The 18,355-nt window shown below is 36.0% G+C and overlaps 1 protein-coding gene across 1 annotated transcript in view; it reads right to left on the reverse strand.

The window, feature by feature from the left end:
• Positions 1 to 881: 881 nt before the first annotated feature.
• The window catches only part of TTC29 (tetratricopeptide repeat domain 29), a 229,348-nt gene continuing 211,874 nt past the window's right edge, over positions 882 to 18,355 (reverse strand). The window contains exon 11 of the mRNA XM_032412699.1: positions 882 to 1,063. Within this exon, the coding sequence (XP_032268590.1) occupies positions 882 to 1,063 (182 nt within the window). The remainder of the gene's footprint in view (positions 1,064 to 18,355) is intronic.

Raw genomic sequence — 18,355 nt, forward strand, 5'->3', positions numbered from 1 at the left:
CCATTTATTACAACATCTTTGCTTAAGTTTTTTATCCCTGGGTGAATGTGTCTAAGGGTACTGGAGGACTTTTCTTTATCACTAAGAAAATTGATTACACTTGTTAATTTGGCTTTTAATCTTAGATATATCAAAATAAATACCATAAACAAGTGTAGAAGAAATCAATATAAATCTGTTTGATATCAGATTGATCAAAGGAGGATTTAGTAAGCCTCTAAGATGTAAAGACTAATGTACAAACTAAGCCCTTACTTATGTAATATGACTTTAGACAAGCTCAGTATCTGAAAGAAACTATTTCTGAAAACAGAAATGGTGCGCTTTTGTTGCATTAAAGAAAAATCCCCAGAAGGCCTACCTATCCAAGGTATTTAATGTGAACATTTGTTTTTAAAAGATTTCTTGTCTTTTGTCCAGCCATTCTTGTTAATTCACGGGGCACCATATCACAGATTTTTTTTTATGTTACATAAAGCAAAAATTACACTTAACAAGTTAAGGTTGGTCATAAAAAATAGATAAAACAACACTCTTAAAAGCTCAGATATCACAAGGAAAGGCGATCCGTCATTCTTTTCACAGAAGGTGAGGACAATGAGAAGTAAAAATCATACACAAAGACCCCTATAATGCTACATAGACCAGCTCTGGGCCACTATGATGTGTTTTGTAGAACCCCAACTAGCAAACCAATTTCTCCAGGGATACTCTTTTGATTAAACATATTTTTTATTTCACTTGTATAGTAATGAATGAGACAGAGATTCATGCTACTCCATTCTTAGAATGATACAAATTTTAAACTGTTTTACCAGTAGTGAGTATAGTTTATGGTGAACATGCACTGTATCTTTGAACTAGTAAACTCGATTAATTTGTCATTCATTCAACAGAAATTCATTGAGCACCCACCAAATGAGAAACACATTTGTGGGATAGTTGCTGGTGGACAGTTTGCCGCAGTGTTCATCTAATGTGATGAATTCAGAATACATGGCCAAAGGGGCAGCATGGAGCTCAAGTGCAATCATGGCATTAATTCTCTGGAATAGTGCCTGATCTTCAGAGAAGAAATGAGAATTTTATGTACAATTTCTCAAAGCAATTAATTTAGGATAGTCTAGTAGGGGGCACAGAGTTTCAAAATAAGTAATAAGACAATAACAGAATACATATAAATGCATTTAAATGCTTGTCTCCGCAATAATAAGCCTGTTGGGTTTTCCATGGTGGGACTCAGATTCTTTCATAGCTTGATTGGTTGGTCAAAAATTTGAAAAACAGACAATCTCTGTGTTAGAGCATGTCCCTTCAACGTGTGTACATTATATAACTGTGCATATATTTTGACTGAGAGATAAGCAGAAGTCATTCTTGTAAAACTTTTTGTGGTTTGAATTTAGGTATAGAATCACCATTTCTTTGCGGTCTTAAAGTTATAGACTTTTCTCTTTTGAAAAGTAATATGTTCATCCCTGTACCTGCAGTATCTTGCATGATGTCTTAGAGACAGTACATGCTTAATGTTTCTGAATTTCTGAATGAATGTTTGTAGCTTACGATTTACTTTTGAAAATATGACATGATAAAATATTGCTTGGCTTATAGTGGATAACTAGTAAATGTCTGTTGAAAGAAAGACAGAATGCATGAATATGTCTGTTCTTAAAAGTTAGTTGAGAACACAAAAGATATATAATTAAGACAAAGCTATTGGTTTGAAGTGCCAGATAATTAAAAAAAATTATTCAGCAAGATCTATGGACAACTCTTTAATGAGTACATAATAAATAGTCCGTTTTTAAGAACTGGTTTTCCTCTTGAATGTACTATGTACTCATCTTGCCAGTAAAGTAGCAAAAGTTTAAACTTTTAGTCACAATTTCTGAAGTGCTTCAGAGAAGAAATGAGATTTTTATGCACAATTGCTTAAAATAATTTAAAACAATTAAGTTTAAAGAAATACTTATTTAATTTTTCCTTACTATCTTAATGAAAGAAGGTTTCAGCTACACAAATTGTATTAATTTTCATGGATTCAGTATTTTAAGGAGCAAAGAGACTATTGAGTCTACTTTCCTCATTTCAGTTATGGAACTATAGTATGCATGGTTACAGAGGGGAGAAGAGAGAAAAAAATAGCAGAATTGGAGGATTGTTTATCTCTACAACACAAATAATCTCTGCTGTTCAAATATATCTTCTTTGGCTCTTCACTGTGGTTAAGAAAAAATAAAGGTACTATGTCTTAAAACCAGACATATTTTATGTGGAAAGATACTACTTAACTTATGCTTTAATGAATGGGAAGATATGAAAAATAATAATACATATTCAGATAATAAAAGTTACTGGAAAAAGACTACTTTTTTATGGCTAATTCTTTTTGGATAGAGCTACCCTATGACCCAGCAATTGCACTACTAGGCATTTACCCCAAAGATACAGATGTAGTAAAAAGAAGGGGCACATACACCCCAATGTTCACAGCAGCAATGTCCACAACAGCCAAACTGTGGAAGGAGCAGAGATGCCCTTCAACAGATGAATGGATAAAGATGTGGTTCGTATATACAATGGAATATTACTCAGCCATCAGAAAGGATGAATACCCACCTTTTGCATTGACATGGATGGAACTGGAGGGAATTATACTAAGTGAAATAAGTCAAGCAAAGAAAGACAATTATCATATGGTTTCACTCATACGTGGAACATAAGGAATAGTGCGGAGGACCACAGGGGAAGGGAGGAAAAACTGAATGGGAAGAAATCAGAGAGGGAGACAAACCATGAAAGACTCTGGACTCTGGGAAACAAACTGAGGGTTACAGAAGGGAGGAGGGTGGGGGGATGGGGTAACTAGGTGATGGGTATTAAGGAAGGCAAGTGTGGTGATGAGCACTGGGTGTTATACACAACGAATGAATCGTTGAACATTACATCAAAAACTAATGATGTATTATATGTTGGCTAGTTGAACATAATAAAAAAATATAAAATAAGCTTTTCAGTGATAAGACAATATCAAATTTATACATTTGCATATATTTATATGTTTATATGTGCATATTTATATTTAAACACATAATATATACATATATAAATATAATATAAATGTATTAAAATACATATAAATATAAAATACATTAAAATATATGTTCATTACTCTTGATTTTTTTTTAATTCTTGCCATTTTTATGTTAACTAGGAAACAGAATAAAAAAACAAAACACTAGGGGTGCCTGGGTTGCTCAATGGGTTGAGCAACCCACCCTTGGTTTCGGCTGGGGTCATGATGTCGGGGTAGTGGGATCCAGCCCCTGGTGGGCTCCGCGCTCAGCAGGGAGTCACTTGATTCCCTCCCTTTGCCCCTCCCCCCTGCTCATGCTCCCTCTCTCTCTCTCTCTAAAATAAATAAATAAATCTTAAAAAAAACACAAAACCATGTAGTTTAAAGTTTGTTGATTTGCTCTTGCAACATACAGCATTTCATCATACATACCAAGACAGTAAAGTAAATTACATATTAACTTGAATAGAGTCCCTTATATCTATACACCTAAACTACCTATTTAATAAATGTCCATGCCGCAGCCTCTGCCCTCCTATCTCAGTTATCTCCTACTCTGGCTGACCTGTTTTCTTATTTAAATACTGTTACATAATTATACTTTTCTCTTTGGTACCTGTTATCCTACCCAGGGTTGAGTGATACTTTTCATTTAAGATGGTATACAAACAACATACTTAGAATGACATTAAAGAGAAGTGATATGCTCTATGCATATCACTGATGACTCATGGAGGCCACTTTTTCTAAACTATAAAAATATAAACTAAGTGTAGTAAAGAGATTTAAACTTTAGAAAGTAAAGTGAATAGAATATTCTTACTGTGCAGACATTATTACAGAGGAAGAACTTTACTAAATCCTTTGTGAAAGAGTGAAAAAATAATAGGCCCTGATATAGGCTGTTTGTGTCTCCCTTGAATTCACATGTTAAATCCTAATGCCAAATGTGAAGGTATTTAGAGGTGAGGCCTCATGAACGGGATTAGTGTTCTTATAAAAGAGGCCCCAGGGATCTCCCTCACCCTTCCCACTGTATGAGGACAGAGGGAAAAGGGTGACGCACTATATACCAGCAAGTGGGCTCTCCCCAGACCCTGAATTTGCCGGTGCCTTGATCTTGTCTCCAGAACTGTAAGGAACAAATTCCTGTTTTTATAAGCTACCCAATCTATAGTATTTTTGTTACAGCAGCCCAACAGACTAAAACAAGCTCTAAGAATCCTGTAATTATTCCCTGTTAATCTTTAGTTTAGAAGTTAATTGTTTTTTTGAATGGGTGATATATGCACATGGTACCTCTTTTTTTAAGGTTGGACAGTGAAAAATCTGTCTGAAATCTTTGATCCCCAGGTACTTACTTCCCCTCCCTAGAGGCGATTACTGTTACTGTTTCTTGGGTATCCTTTTAGAAGCATTCTATGCATATGTAAAAGGATAAAAAATATATATATTCACATAGAAATATATAAGACACATTTATGTCTTGTTTATACACAAATGTCACCATACTGCACACAGATTTCTGTACTTTTAAAGGAACAGTATTTATTGGATATCATTCTCTTTATGTTTTTTTTTTAAACATGGACTTTATTTTTTAGAGCAATTTTAGGTTCATAGCAAAACTGAGTGGGAAGTACAGAGTTCCCATATACCCCATGCCCTTACACACACTGCCTCTCCCACTATCAACATATCCCATCAGAGTGGTACATTTGTTATAATCAGTGAGCCTACTTTGACACATCATTATTACCCGGGTCCATAGGTTACATTAGGATTCACTCTTGGTATTGTATATTCTATGGGTTTGGACAAATATATAATGACATGTATCCACCATTGTAATATCATGCAGAATAGTTTCACCTCCCTAAAAATCCCCTGTGCTCTTCCCTCCTTCAACCCTAATCCATGACAAACATTGACTTTTTTTCTTTTTACTGTCTTCATAGTTTTGGCCTTTTCCAGAATGTCATAGAGTTGAAATCATACAGTATGTAACTTTTTCAGATTGGTTTCTTTCACTTAATAATATACATTTAAGGTTTCTCCATATCTTTCGTGGCTTGATGGCTCAAATAAGATGTACGATGGCTGGATGGTATGATAAAACTATGTTTAATTTGTACCATTTTGCATTCCCACCAGCAATAAATGAGAATTCCTATTGCTCCACATTCTTGTCAGCATTTGGTGTCATCATGTTCCAGATTTTGGCCATTCTAATAGGTGTATAGTAGTATCTTATTGTTTTAATTTGCAATTCCCTAATGACATATGATGTGGAGCATCTTTTTATATGCTTATTTGCCACTTGTGTGTCTTTGGTGAAGTGTCTGTCCAGGTCTTTGTTCCATTTTAAAAATCAGGTTGTTTGTGGGTTTTTTTTTTCAGGTTGTTTGTGTCCTTGCTGTTGGGTCTTCTTTTTAAAAAGATTTTGTTTATTTATTTGACAGAGAGAGAGAGAGAGAGAGCACAAGCAGGAGGAGCAGCAGAGGGAGAGGGAGAAGCAGGCTCCCTGCGGAGCCTGACATGGGGCTCGATCCCAAGACCCTGGGATCATGACCTAAACCGAAGGCAGATGTTTAAGCGACTGAGCCACCCAGGCACCCCTTTAAGAGTTTTTTTTGTATGTGTTTGATAGCAGTCCTTTATCAAAATTGTCTTTTGCAAATATTTTCTCCCAGTCTGTGACTAGTCTTCTCATTCTCTTGATTATTCTCTTTTAATACCAGTGGAGTTGACTCATTCATTGATAATAGTGGAATAGTATTCCACATATGGATGTACCACAGTTTAACTCGTCACTAAACGTCTGGTCAGACATTTAAGTTGTTTGCAATCTTTTATTATTACAATGGTATAAATCAACCCTTGAACATTTGTGAGGCTTTTGCATTAGCTTTTCCTTCAGTCTGGATTGTTGTCCCCCTGAGAGATGCTTATGGTTCACTCCTTCACTTCATCTAAGTCTCTCTTAAAATGTTACCTCCTCTGAAAGGTCTTCTTTTCCATTCTTCCTAAGGTAGAACTGTTCCATTCCATCTCTCTTTTTCTATATCTATTCTATATCTACATATCTCTATGTAAAATTTATATATGACACATTTTACTATTTCCTATATTACATTATACTATATATATCATGTTATATGTTTATTTTTTTAGCTGTCTAGATTCCCCTCTAGTGAGTAAGATCCATAAAGGCAGAGATTTTGTTTTGTTTGCTGCTGTATATCTAGTGCCTCTGACAATGCTTAGCACATAGAGATCAAAGAGATATTTAGTAAATAGTTGAGGGAATGAATGAATGAATGAATGACAGTGTTTTTCTATCTGTTGGATAAACATAGAATTACTGGGTCAAAGCTTTGTGCATTTAAAATTTCTATATTGCCAGACTACTCTTCCTAGATGTTGTATCTATTCTTTCATTAGTAATATGTGGGAGATCCTATATCACCACATGCTCACCAACATACTGCATTATCAAACTTGCCAATTTGATAGCTGAAAATTTCTTCTTATAGTTTTAATTCACATTTTTCTTATCATGAATAAATTTCAGCACATCTCACATTAAAATTTACTTTTTAGTAAATTCTCCATATCCTTTTCCCACTAAAGTAAAAAATAGGTTATTGGCCTTTTGCCTATTGATTTATGAGATCTTTATATGTAAAAGAGATGAGCCCTTTATGACATTTGCACATTTTTTTCCAAGTTCATTAAATTTTTTTTTTAATTTGTTTGTGGTATTTCTGTTATGCAGAAATGTTTTATTTTTATAAAGGCATGTTGTCACTTTTTTCTCTTTTGGTTGTAGAGTTGGGTTGGTTGCCCTGTGATCTTAGGTCCCTTATGGGTTCAAGAAAATTTTGTTTTGTAGATTTTCTAGTTTTTTGTTATTGTTGTTGCAGTAAAGGTGAGAATGACATTCTTTTCAGCTTTCTACATTTAAGCAGAAGCTAGAAGACTACTGATTTTTACATATTAATATTGTACCTAACCATCATACCAAGTCTCTTATTATAAGGTTTTTCATTTGCTTTTCCTTAATTTTTTAATTCAGCAATTTATATCTATGTAAATAAGTGTACACTCTTCTCATCCTTATTCAGTTCTTATATATCTTCTTTCTTTATAATAATGTTAAATGATAGCAGTGATCATGGGACTCTTTGTTTTCTTATTGTCTTTAATAGAATTATTCCTAGCATAAATCATGAATTTATTAGATGTATTATGAGCATCCATTGAGATGATCATGTGATCTTTCTCTTTTCAATTGTCCATTCATTCAACAAATACTTGTTGAGTGCCTATAATGTGTCTATGTTCTAAGCTTTGGGGATACAACACTGGGGAAAGAAAACAAAGAATCCTGTTCTTGTGGAGCATATAATTCTAGTGGTTAAACAGACAGTATTAAAAAAGTAAAACATGGTATTCCGGATAATATATGTTATGGAGGAAAGGGTATATATATATAGGGAATGCATATATATGTATGGAAGCTGGTTTGCAACTTTAAGAAGCCTGATATTTGGAGAAAATTCCAAAGGAAGTAAGCCAGGTACTATCTGGAAGAACATAGGCAAAAGGAACAGCAAGTACAAAGGTTCTGAGGTAGAAGCATGTCTGGTATGTTCCAGGAACAGAAAGAAGACCTGTGTGGGAAGAAGAGTATAAGCAAGGGTAGAGGGGAGGATAGTAGGAATGACTACCAGAGAGGTAATAGAGGGCCACGTCATGCAGGGTCTCAAGCGCATTGTGACTGTGTTAGCTTATACTCCATGTGAGATGGGAAATCATTTGGAGGGAAATCTCAAGCAGAGAAGTGACATAATCTAACTTGCATTTTAAAAGAATTACTCTGACTATATGGGAATGTAGTTGAGAATAGATGATATGGGAAGCTATTTAAACAGTCCAAGTAAGATATGCAGTGGCTTGGACCATGCTGGTGGTAGTGGAGACAATAAGAGTTTCCATGATACTGTATATATTTTCAAGGACTAGCTGACAAGTTTTGTTGGCAGATTTGATGTGGTGTGTGAAGAGATTAGGGATGACACTCAGCTTTTAAATTTGTGCAAATGGAAGGGTGAAGCAACCATTAATTGAGACATGAAAGCCTGGGGGAGCTCCATTTGGGTCCATTTGAGATGAGTGATGAGAATATGATTGCTGCCTCGTGCAAACCCAAAGTCTGAGATGTCTATTAGATATCCAAGTGAAGATATCACGTAGGAATTTGTGTATACAAGTCTAGAATTCAGGGGAGAGCTCCAGGCTGTATATACAAATTTGAGAATCATTAGTGAATAGGTGATATTTAAGGCCATGAAATTGGTTGAGGTTAATAAAAGAATGAGTACAAATAGGAGAGAGAAGAAACTGAAGCTTGGGCCATGGGTCACTATAACATTTAAATATCAGGAGGATTAAGTGGAACCAGCAAAGGAGATTGAGAAGGAGCAGCTAGTGACAAAGGAGAAGCCAGTATGGGAAGCCAACTGAAACTAATACTTAAAGGAGGAGACAGTGATCAACTTTGTTCAGTGTTGCTGAGAGGTCAAATAAAAAGAGGAGGATGGGGAAATTACTACTGGACTTGGAATGTGAAAGTCATTGGGGAGTTTGAGAAAAGCAATCTGAGTAGAAGATGGGACTAGAAACCTGACGTGAGTGGGTTCAGGAGAGAATGGGAAGGGAGTAATTGGAAAGAGCTAATATAGATGATTATTATAAAGAGTGTTGCTATGACGTGGAGCAGAAAAATGGGACAGTAAATGGTGGGGATTGTGAGGTCAAAAGAAATTTTTTGAAGATAAGAGAAATTACAGCATAAACTATATGCTGATAAGAATGACCTATAGACCATTTGATGCAGAGGGATAAAGGGGAGAATTGCTGGAGGTAATGGCTTTAATAACATGAGAATGGATGAGCTATATTTTACAGGTGGAGAGACAGTCAATCTTTAGTAACAGGAGACAATGTATATTAAGCAGATATGTCGGTGGGTGGATGGATGTTGGGATGATACTTTATTGAAGTTCTCTTTTGATTTTTGGTGAAATAGGAAGGAGGGTTATCAATTGAGAGTAAAGATGTGGGAGGAAGTGTTGGAGTTTTGAGTAAAGGGGAAAAAATATGAAATAGTTGGCTGGGAGAAGTGAAGGGAGAATAAATAATGGGGATGCAGGGATTGGGGTTAGCATCAAGGACCCACTTCAGCTTAGTGACCATGATCACTTAAAATGGTATCAGTCACCATGGGGATGTATGTTTTTGAAGCAATATTCAGTTGTATGAATGCAAACAGGAAGTAGTTGAATTGAGTGAGTGTTATGGTTTTGGTTTTACCAGGCAAGTATGAAGAAGAAAGAGGGGCAAGAGATGGGCCACAGACTTTAAGCTGCTATGGACAGAGTGGTTTCATGCAGCAATTTCTTCCTGGAATATTTCAGGGAATTTGTATGTTTTACTGAATACTGAATTGCATTATAAGAGATAAGTTGGGAAAACAGATAAAAGTATTATAATTCCCTGGTGAGAATTAAAGCTTAACAATATAAAGATGTTACTTTTTTTTTTTTTAAAGGAATCCACTAGCACCAAGTTGAAAGCAAGCATAGGAAATGCTGACACTTGGATCAAAGTTAAAGCTGACATTCCTGGAAACTTAAAGCGAACATGTAAGAGAGAAATAGTCATGATCTGGTCCATCTTGCTTTTAGTTATTGCCATCTTATAAGTATGTGTGGCACTGTCTGCTACTGATGGTGATTTGTTTTTGCAAATGAAATAAATGTTATTCAGCTTACATGAGTAGTATACTTTATACAAATTCTATGAGTGGTATTCCAAGAAATAAGGTTTTGAAACAAAAAAAAATCCTTAAATTCGTATTTTTGATATGTGATTCTGAGTAGCACTATGAAACTGCAAGGAGATTGGAATGTTATGTTATTTGAATACTTACCCAGTAATGTTTGGTTGCATTTTCTGGTGTTTGGATATTCACTATAGGCAGTAGTTCTTTGTAAATTTTACTCAACCCAGTGTTTCTTTAGATATCTATATTTTTTAGATTATAGACTGTTTTTTTAAGATTTTATTTATGTATTCATATATTTATTTAGAGAGCGCAAGCAGGGGGAGGGACAGAGGGAGAGGGAGAGAGAGAATCTCAAGCAGACTGCACACTGAATGTGGAGCCTGATGCGGGGCCTGATCTCGTGACCCTGAGGCCATGACCTAGGCTGAAATCAAGAGTGGGACAGATGCTTAACCAACTGAGCCACCCGGGTGCCCCAGGTTATAGACTTCTTAATTTATCAACAATAAGTCGAGAGTATGAAGACTGTGGAAGTATTTTAAGAATAAGTTATGATTTCGGGAATTCCTAGAAATTTTGTTTCTCATTCTTAAGTCCCAACAATTAATGTGTACTGGGAATTTGGCAACACTAGACAGAAGGATGGACAGGAGGGAATGGAAGGAAAATGAAAAGGTGGTAGGATCAAAGGATGACATAGTTCTTGTTAGAAGCCTGTTTATTATATGAAGCAAACTGGAGGGCCAGGAGATCAGGGGAAGCTTGAAATTGAATTTGTGAAGGGCAGTGCAGTTATTGCTATTGACAGGTCTAGGTTTAACTATGAGACGGTAAGATAAAATGGAAGACAAGGCCATTGAAGGAGAAAAGGCCTAGAAGGTGAGAGAGGAAAACGTTGGAGGGATTAGTATGTGGATATTGAAATTACCAAAAATGAACAGGCATAGGGATGGATAGACAATGAACCAGGAGCTAAAAGCTTCAAGGGATGAGAGGGGAGACATGGAAATAGACAACTGCAAACCAGAAGAGGTTGAAGAGTACAGTTTCATTACTTGAGATTTATAGGTAGGGTTTTAGCCAGCAAGAAGGGGCAATAGGGCCAAGGCTATTTGTCATTTTGTAGGCTCAATGGCCCCCAGGATATGGGTGAGAAAACGGCCATTGCTTGAGAGCACTGCAGAGAAAGCGGTGTCCTTGGGGGATAGCCAGGTTTGGGTTTGCACGAAGCAGCAAAGGGAATGTTGGGAGAAAAAGTGGAGGATGTTGCTTTTCTAACCGTGTATTTCTGAGGGCTTACTGAAGGATTTCAGTAGTTGAAGAGGGTTGAGAGATGAGACTGGAAAAAAGTATGTAGAAAACCTTATGGATATGAAAGTCTTGGGAGATCAGGGATTTTTGTCATCACTGCTGTAGATAGTTACAGAGTTAGTGAGATTACCCCTGAGAGCCTCAGGCAGATAGTGGGGGCAAAGCTGGGAGTGATAAGCTGAAGCAAGGGTAGGGGTTCTACCTGGAGCTCACAGAAATTGAGGTGCCCTCTTTACGCCTGCCAATTTTGATGTGGAGGCAGAGGTGAAGTGACGTTTTCCAGAACACCTGGATCTCTCGCGGACTAGAAGGAATCTGAGGTCCATCTTAACTCTTGCAGTGGAAAGATAGACTTATTCCAATTGCAGTGAGTTGTATCAATAGATTAGCTAATATTGGAGTGTCTTTACACTCCTGTTACAAACCTCAATTGGCCATGGTGTGTTATTCTTTTAAATAGTCTACTTGATTCTATTTATTCAAAATTTTGTATCATTATTTGTGAGATTGGTCTATAATTCTTTTTTAGTGCTTAGTCAAATTTTTGTATTAAAATTTATATTAGTTTCATAAAAACAATTGGATCCTTCCTTTTTTCCCCCCATAATCTTGAAAAGTGTAAACACCACTGGCATTATCTATTCCTTAAAAGTCTGGTAGAACTCAACTGTGAAAGTTTTTTATATATTAAGGATTGAAATGTTTCTATTATTTGTTTTTATTATATCACATTATTGGGAAAGAGGATCCATGGTTTGTCTTTGTAGCCTTAGCACCTAACTAAATGTCTGAAATGGTCAATGTTGTTATCATCAACATTACAAATTGTGATTCATATATCAAGAAGAAAAGTGTAAGTTAAAATGTCTTAATATTAGGATTTTTATTAACCATTACTTTCTGTTTTCAAGGCTTTCACCTTAATTTAGCCTTTATTACCTGACTTACTATAGCAGCCTTTTAACTGGTCTCCCAGGCTTTTTTCTTTCTCTTCTTCAATATCCATCTTGCATTCTGCTCCAAGATTAATCTTATTAAAGGGCTGCTTTTAGCATTTGACTTTTTACATAAAAACCTTGAGAGCTTCCCAATGACTAAAACACAAGCCCAAACTTTTCAGTGCTGTCCACCTTAATGCAGCTCACCTTCATTTCCCACTATTTCCCCCCACAAAATCAGTATTCTCTAGTAAACTATTTTGATATTGGCAAAAGTATAAAAAACCATTTTTTTGCCATTTTCCACAGAATTTTTGAGTTTTTTTTCATTCTGTCCTTTGTTCATTCTGTTCCACTAATCTAGACTTTTTCTTCTATTCCCCTGGCCAAAGAATCCTGCTTATCCTTTAAGTTCAACCCCTCCATGATTCCATCCATAAAGACAGAATTCTCTCTCACTGTCCTTCAAAACACTCATGTGTTCTAACTTAAATTCTAACTTAAAGATCTTTATAATGCTTACAGTATTTAGTCAATAATTAATTTTCAAATAAGCAAATTAAACATATATGAACTGATAATGATTTATTCTAATAATTTATAGTAAATTCCAAACATTCTAATTTAGCATGGATTTTAAATACTATGGAATTTAGCATTATATTTTGATTGACACATGAATGTTTGGATGAAATATTATACATATGTTTTATATACCTTTGTAAGTATGATATATATCACAACTGTAAACATTCATGAGTTTATGTGAAATAATGGCACTCACAGACCTATTTTCAAACTTGTTTTCCTTGAAAAAAATAATAGATTGATACTTAATAGACTTTAAGATGCACATTTAAAAATATTGTTAGACCTATTATTTAAACAGAATTTACATCCTTATCCTACTTTATGATAGTGTTATCTAGCTATAGAAATGGGTGACTTACTGTTTAAAATCAACTGGCTTTCATCTTAAGAGTGGCAAATGCCTACCAAAAATCTCTTCCTGAGTGGCTTTCTCAACACCTCAAATAAGAGCTTGAGGAAATAAAACTATTAAATGATTTTCAGATAAATACTGGAGTAAGCCAGGCTGTTATTAGCATGGGAACATAATACTATATCTTTTCAGTGGACCTAGACATTTACTTCTGTCTGGGAGATCCCTGGAGTCTCTTTTTTACCATATCAGTGAGATAGTTTTAAAAAACCAGATATGAATATTCACAAGACTGTCTAGCTTAAACTGTAGCCCGAACGGCATCTAGTGACTTGCAGGGTTTCTTCATCATTCTAAGGAGAAAACAATAGAACAAGTCTTCCTCTCTAAAAATGGAAATATTAGATAACTGAGAAGAAATGTTAGGCTATTGGCCAAAGGAAAGCTATAACCTTTTAAATCCCAGCATCTCTTTAAGTGAAATGATTGGTCAATTAATGATATTTTTCTTTGATTTCTCTATTATTGATTATTGTATTTCTTCAAAATTAATAATTTGAACACAATTTTAGCTACAAATTTTTGTTTTGAAATGCTTTAGAAAACACAAACATGTAACTTTCACTTTTCCAGATTTAAGGAAAATAAATGTCAATTTCCAATAATATTTAAAGCCTATTACATTGGCTGGATAACTAGATTATATAAGCTGTTCATTCATATTAGAGGATGAAGATTACGAGAAAATTTGAAAAAGGTGGACATGTCTTAGAATTCAACAAGAAGAGTAGGATCTATCAACTGTTATAGAAGACGATTTTCTGTGTTTACTGAGGACAAAAATAATAAGTAAATTTTAAGGTTTGACTTCAGTAGGAATCCCAGATACTGGGAGAAGCCACGAAGTGAAATTTTAGACTATGAACTTTAACTCGATAATGGAGTCTTATTAGTAAAGAATAATCTCAGTGTTATTTGTTGAAATCCAGACAGTGGCCTTTCAACTTTTTACCTTGCACGTGGTAGGCACACCCAATGAGCACTTGTTTTGCTGTTTGGCTGAATGAGTGTGGTATGTTTTGATATAAAAGTGTATCACCCCTGGGAATCCTATGCTTTCAAGATTTAATGTTATTAAATAAAGCATTTGGAGCTTTGCAGTTCCTCTGATGCTATTTGTATTTGTTTTATCAATCCATATTTAGGCTACCATTTATCTGTAGTTTAAAAAGTTTAATGCAATATTCATTTTGATAATGCGTAACTCCCTAATCCTCATACACACCTCTTGTTTTCCTGTTTTGATGCCTTTGCTTATGTTGTTTCTTCTGTTGATCTATGTAGGCCAATGTAACCTTCAAGGCCCTGTTCACATGCCCTCTCCATCATGAAGTCATTCCTTATGCTTCCAATTTAAAGTTATCTTTCTGTCTTTTGGAACTCCTGTAGTACTTTCTTCTACAACATATATTATGTTCTACCTTATATTCTAGTTACTTGTGTGCATTATTTTCTTCCAAATTATGACTGTAAAATCCTTGAACTTGAGATTCAAATTTGTATCCTCCATCCCCCAACTCAAATTCTAGCACAGGGTTTTTCATAGAATAAGCACTCAGTAAATATTTATTGAATGATTTTCTAGCACTGCTCAGAAAAAGACTATTGTAGTTTGCTTGGACATTTGGAGTGGGGGGTAATTGATTCTAACATATCATTTTAAAAATCTGTGTAGGCTGACTGTTTCCAGTATTAGAATGAAGAGCAGTTTGTGTTCATATATTCATATTTTTCCGTAAAATTCCCACTTTTGACTAATAAATACATTGTACCTCTGTACTCTTTTCCTGTTGTACAGATGGTAGTCGTAGGTAGTGGTGGTGGAAACTGCTAGCTAGTCACTAAATTCTTCTCTCCCCATTTGGGCACACTGCTAGACTACATCTCTCAACCTTCCTTTGCAGTTAGGTATAGCTGGGACTAGGTTACATCCAAGAGAATATGAAGAGAAGTGAAGTGTTCCTCTTCTAGACCTGGTCCCATACAAAGCCTCTCAAGAGCTTTCCATCTCAACTGGTTGGGTACAAACAATGATGGGTTCTAGGGGATGATGGAGCTGCAAAATGGAAGGATTTGGTGTCTTTGAATGGTCATGAAGAACAGAGTCTTCACATGCTGACCTGGAACCTCTTTGTCCTGTTAAATAAACAAAGGCTAAATTTCTGTTGTGTGGATCCACTGCATGTTTGCATCTTTTTGTTGCTACAATCTAGCCTACCCTAAATAAACCCAATAGGGAAAATGATGGTGGCTGCAAACTACATTTCACTGGCCTGGAAGAAACATGTCCTTGTGTATAGCAGCCATGCTTTTATTGTAGCTCAAGAGTAACAAAGAGGATGTTTGAAGGAGCTAAAGGAATTGGGTTATTACCATAGGATACAGAAGCCTGAGAGTGAGCTAAATAAGAATCTTTAATTATGTTGGGTCTGTTTTGCCTACCACTGCCCAAGCTCAGAGCCTGGCAGAAACATAAATTTAATGAAAGTCTATATTTGAATGAGTAAATATATAGACACCAAGTCTTCATGTTTACCGATAAGAGTATTCAAAGAACTAGGCTTAAAATTCATTAGAGAAAATTTAAATGATATATTAAACCATCCTATGTCTTAATGATCCCAGATTTTAAGTATAAATTGATCCTTCTGGCACAGAAAAGCCACTCAGTGCTATGAGCCTTACCTGCCCTCAAGTGAAAGAACCTGTGGTTTGACATTTTGATAAAGAGGCCATGTTAGCACAAACACATGACACATAAATAATATTATTTTAGATAGAGGGTGTGAAACTTTTCCATGACTACACAGAAGCTCATTTTTTTAATACTGAAATAAGAATTGAAGAGTTTTCTGGTTACTTTATTTATCCCTTTTTATCCATGCCTTCTGACGCTGTCACAATTCAGGTCATCTTCTCTTTCGGGATTATCGCAATAGCCTCTGAACTGGGCTCCTTGCTTCTGGTCTCTCTTAGTCTCCAAGTCCAACCTCTATACCGCCACCAGCGTCCCATGTGTACATTCCCAATAAGTTGCAGCTATCCCTAAAATGTTCTAGTGACCTGTTCAAACCACAATACCTTAAACATGACATGGTTTCTCACAAGACTTGACCCTTCCTGGGTCATCCTTTCTTTCCAGCTATTGGATGAATTCCTAATTGACATTCAACACAACTCAAAACTTCAAGTCTGTGAAGCCTTCTCTAAATGGGGTGACTCTCCTTCGTTGTTCATGGCACCACATATCTTGATTTTAGATTTTACCGGATTGTGCTAGGGGGCCCAGGGACCTCTAACAATGGTAGTCAGCATTCCGGGAAACTAGTGGGTTCATATGCATTGCCACATTTAATTTATTGGAATAATATGCAGAGGGCCAAAGAGCCCAAGTGACACAACTGGTAAATGATGAGGCCATGATTTGAACCTAGGTTATCTGATCCCAGAAGTGGCACTTTTCATCACCATTCCATTTGCTCAGTGAATCCCTACTCTACAGAGTCTTCTTTACCCACCTCTGTCTTGTCCAGACTCCGCTTGGGGTATCTGTGCATCCAGCCTGTACTGAATAGTTATTCCTATTTTACTAGTGAAAAAAAATTGTGCCTCATATTTGTTTTGGAAAATGCCAAGAAATCAGGGCTTCTACCTGGCCTTTCTGGGTTTGGGAAGCCCCAAGGGGGTTCCAGGGTGGCCCTTTTGCTTAAGGGTATAACTGGACATGTTGCTCTTGGGTGGTCAAGGTCTGACTTCTAAGTTATAACCAAGTATATATTTTGTGACACTAGACTCTGCTATAGCCCAAGTACAAGAATTTGTGGCACTTCTAGGGCGCCTGGGTGGCTCAGTTGGTTAAGCGACTGCCTTCGGCTCAGGTCATGATCCTGGAGTCCCAGGATCGAGTCCCACATCGGGCTCCCTCCTCGGCAGGGAGTCTGCTTCTCCCTCTGACTCTCCCCCCTCTCATGCTCTCTCTCTCTCATTCTCTCTCTCAAATAGATAGAATCTTAAAAAAAAAAAAAAAAAAAAAAAAGAATTTGTGGCACTTCTAGAATAGCAAGAGGAAGTGTACTGTTGGGGGCCACCGAAGAACTTTTAGAGGGCACACATGAGGATCTTACTTTCAAAGAGATACCTCCTTTACAGTCAGAATGGCATATAAATCAGTTTGTTAAGCAAATATACCTAATAATTATAAATAAAAATACTTTGAAACACTGAAAAACAATTTTGTTTACACACACCAGTTTGAACTAACCTCCCTCCCTCTTTTTCCTTTCTTTTCCTTTCCTCCCTGATCTTCCTCTTTTAAAATAAAACAGTTTATGGTGTAAGAATATGGTTCAGTTTCATTCTTCTATATGTGGCTGTCCAATTTTCCCAGGGTGACGGGCATTAAGGAGAACACATGATGTGATGAACACTGGGTGTTATACGCAACTGATAAATTATTGAACACTGCATCTGAAACTAATGATGCACTATATGTTGGCTAATTGAATTTAAATAAAAAAATAAAACAAAACAGTTGATCTGTGTGCCAGATTAAAGTAAAAGTCTAGATTAGATTAGGCTACATACATACAAGATGCTTTAATGATATCATTTTCTGAAAGAAGAGATTTTAATGAAAATATAAAACAAACAAAGAAAATACAAATACAACGCAAAATAAATTCCTCAGCTAGGACTTTGTTTCAGCAAGAGCATTAGCTAACTTCTCAGGCTGACATCACAAGAGAAATCAGTCCTTAGCCCTGAGCCTTTTACTCTCCACCTACATCAGTAAAAGGCCTTTTGTCTTGGCAGGAAAGGCCAGGCAAAGTCTCTAAATCTCATGTGGGAAATGTTCTCGGGAACATGGGTTTTTAAAAAAGAAAACATACAAAAAACCTTGAAGAGCATCTTCTAATAAGCCTTAGGAGGATGGGAGAATGTAGTTCACAATTAACTTTAAGAAAACAATTAGATTTCATCTGAATAAGTGTTTTAAATGTTCTACTTAGGAAAATTTCTATTACCTCACTCACAGATCACTGAAAATAAGGGCCTGGCCATGCTGTACCCAAGGTACAGTCACTCCGTGTTCAAGCTCAAAACAGATATTGATTTTCATTTCAAACTCTAATGCCAAAATTAGCGGTGTCAGGTTGAATTAGAGGTGGATGCTT

This window comes from Phoca vitulina, unplaced genomic scaffold (assembly GCF_004348235.1).
Source record: "Phoca vitulina isolate PV1807 unplaced genomic scaffold, GSC_HSeal_1.0 scaffold14, whole genome shotgun sequence".
In the NCBI taxonomy this organism is placed as follows: Eukaryota; Metazoa; Chordata; class Mammalia; order Carnivora; family Phocidae; genus Phoca; species Phoca vitulina.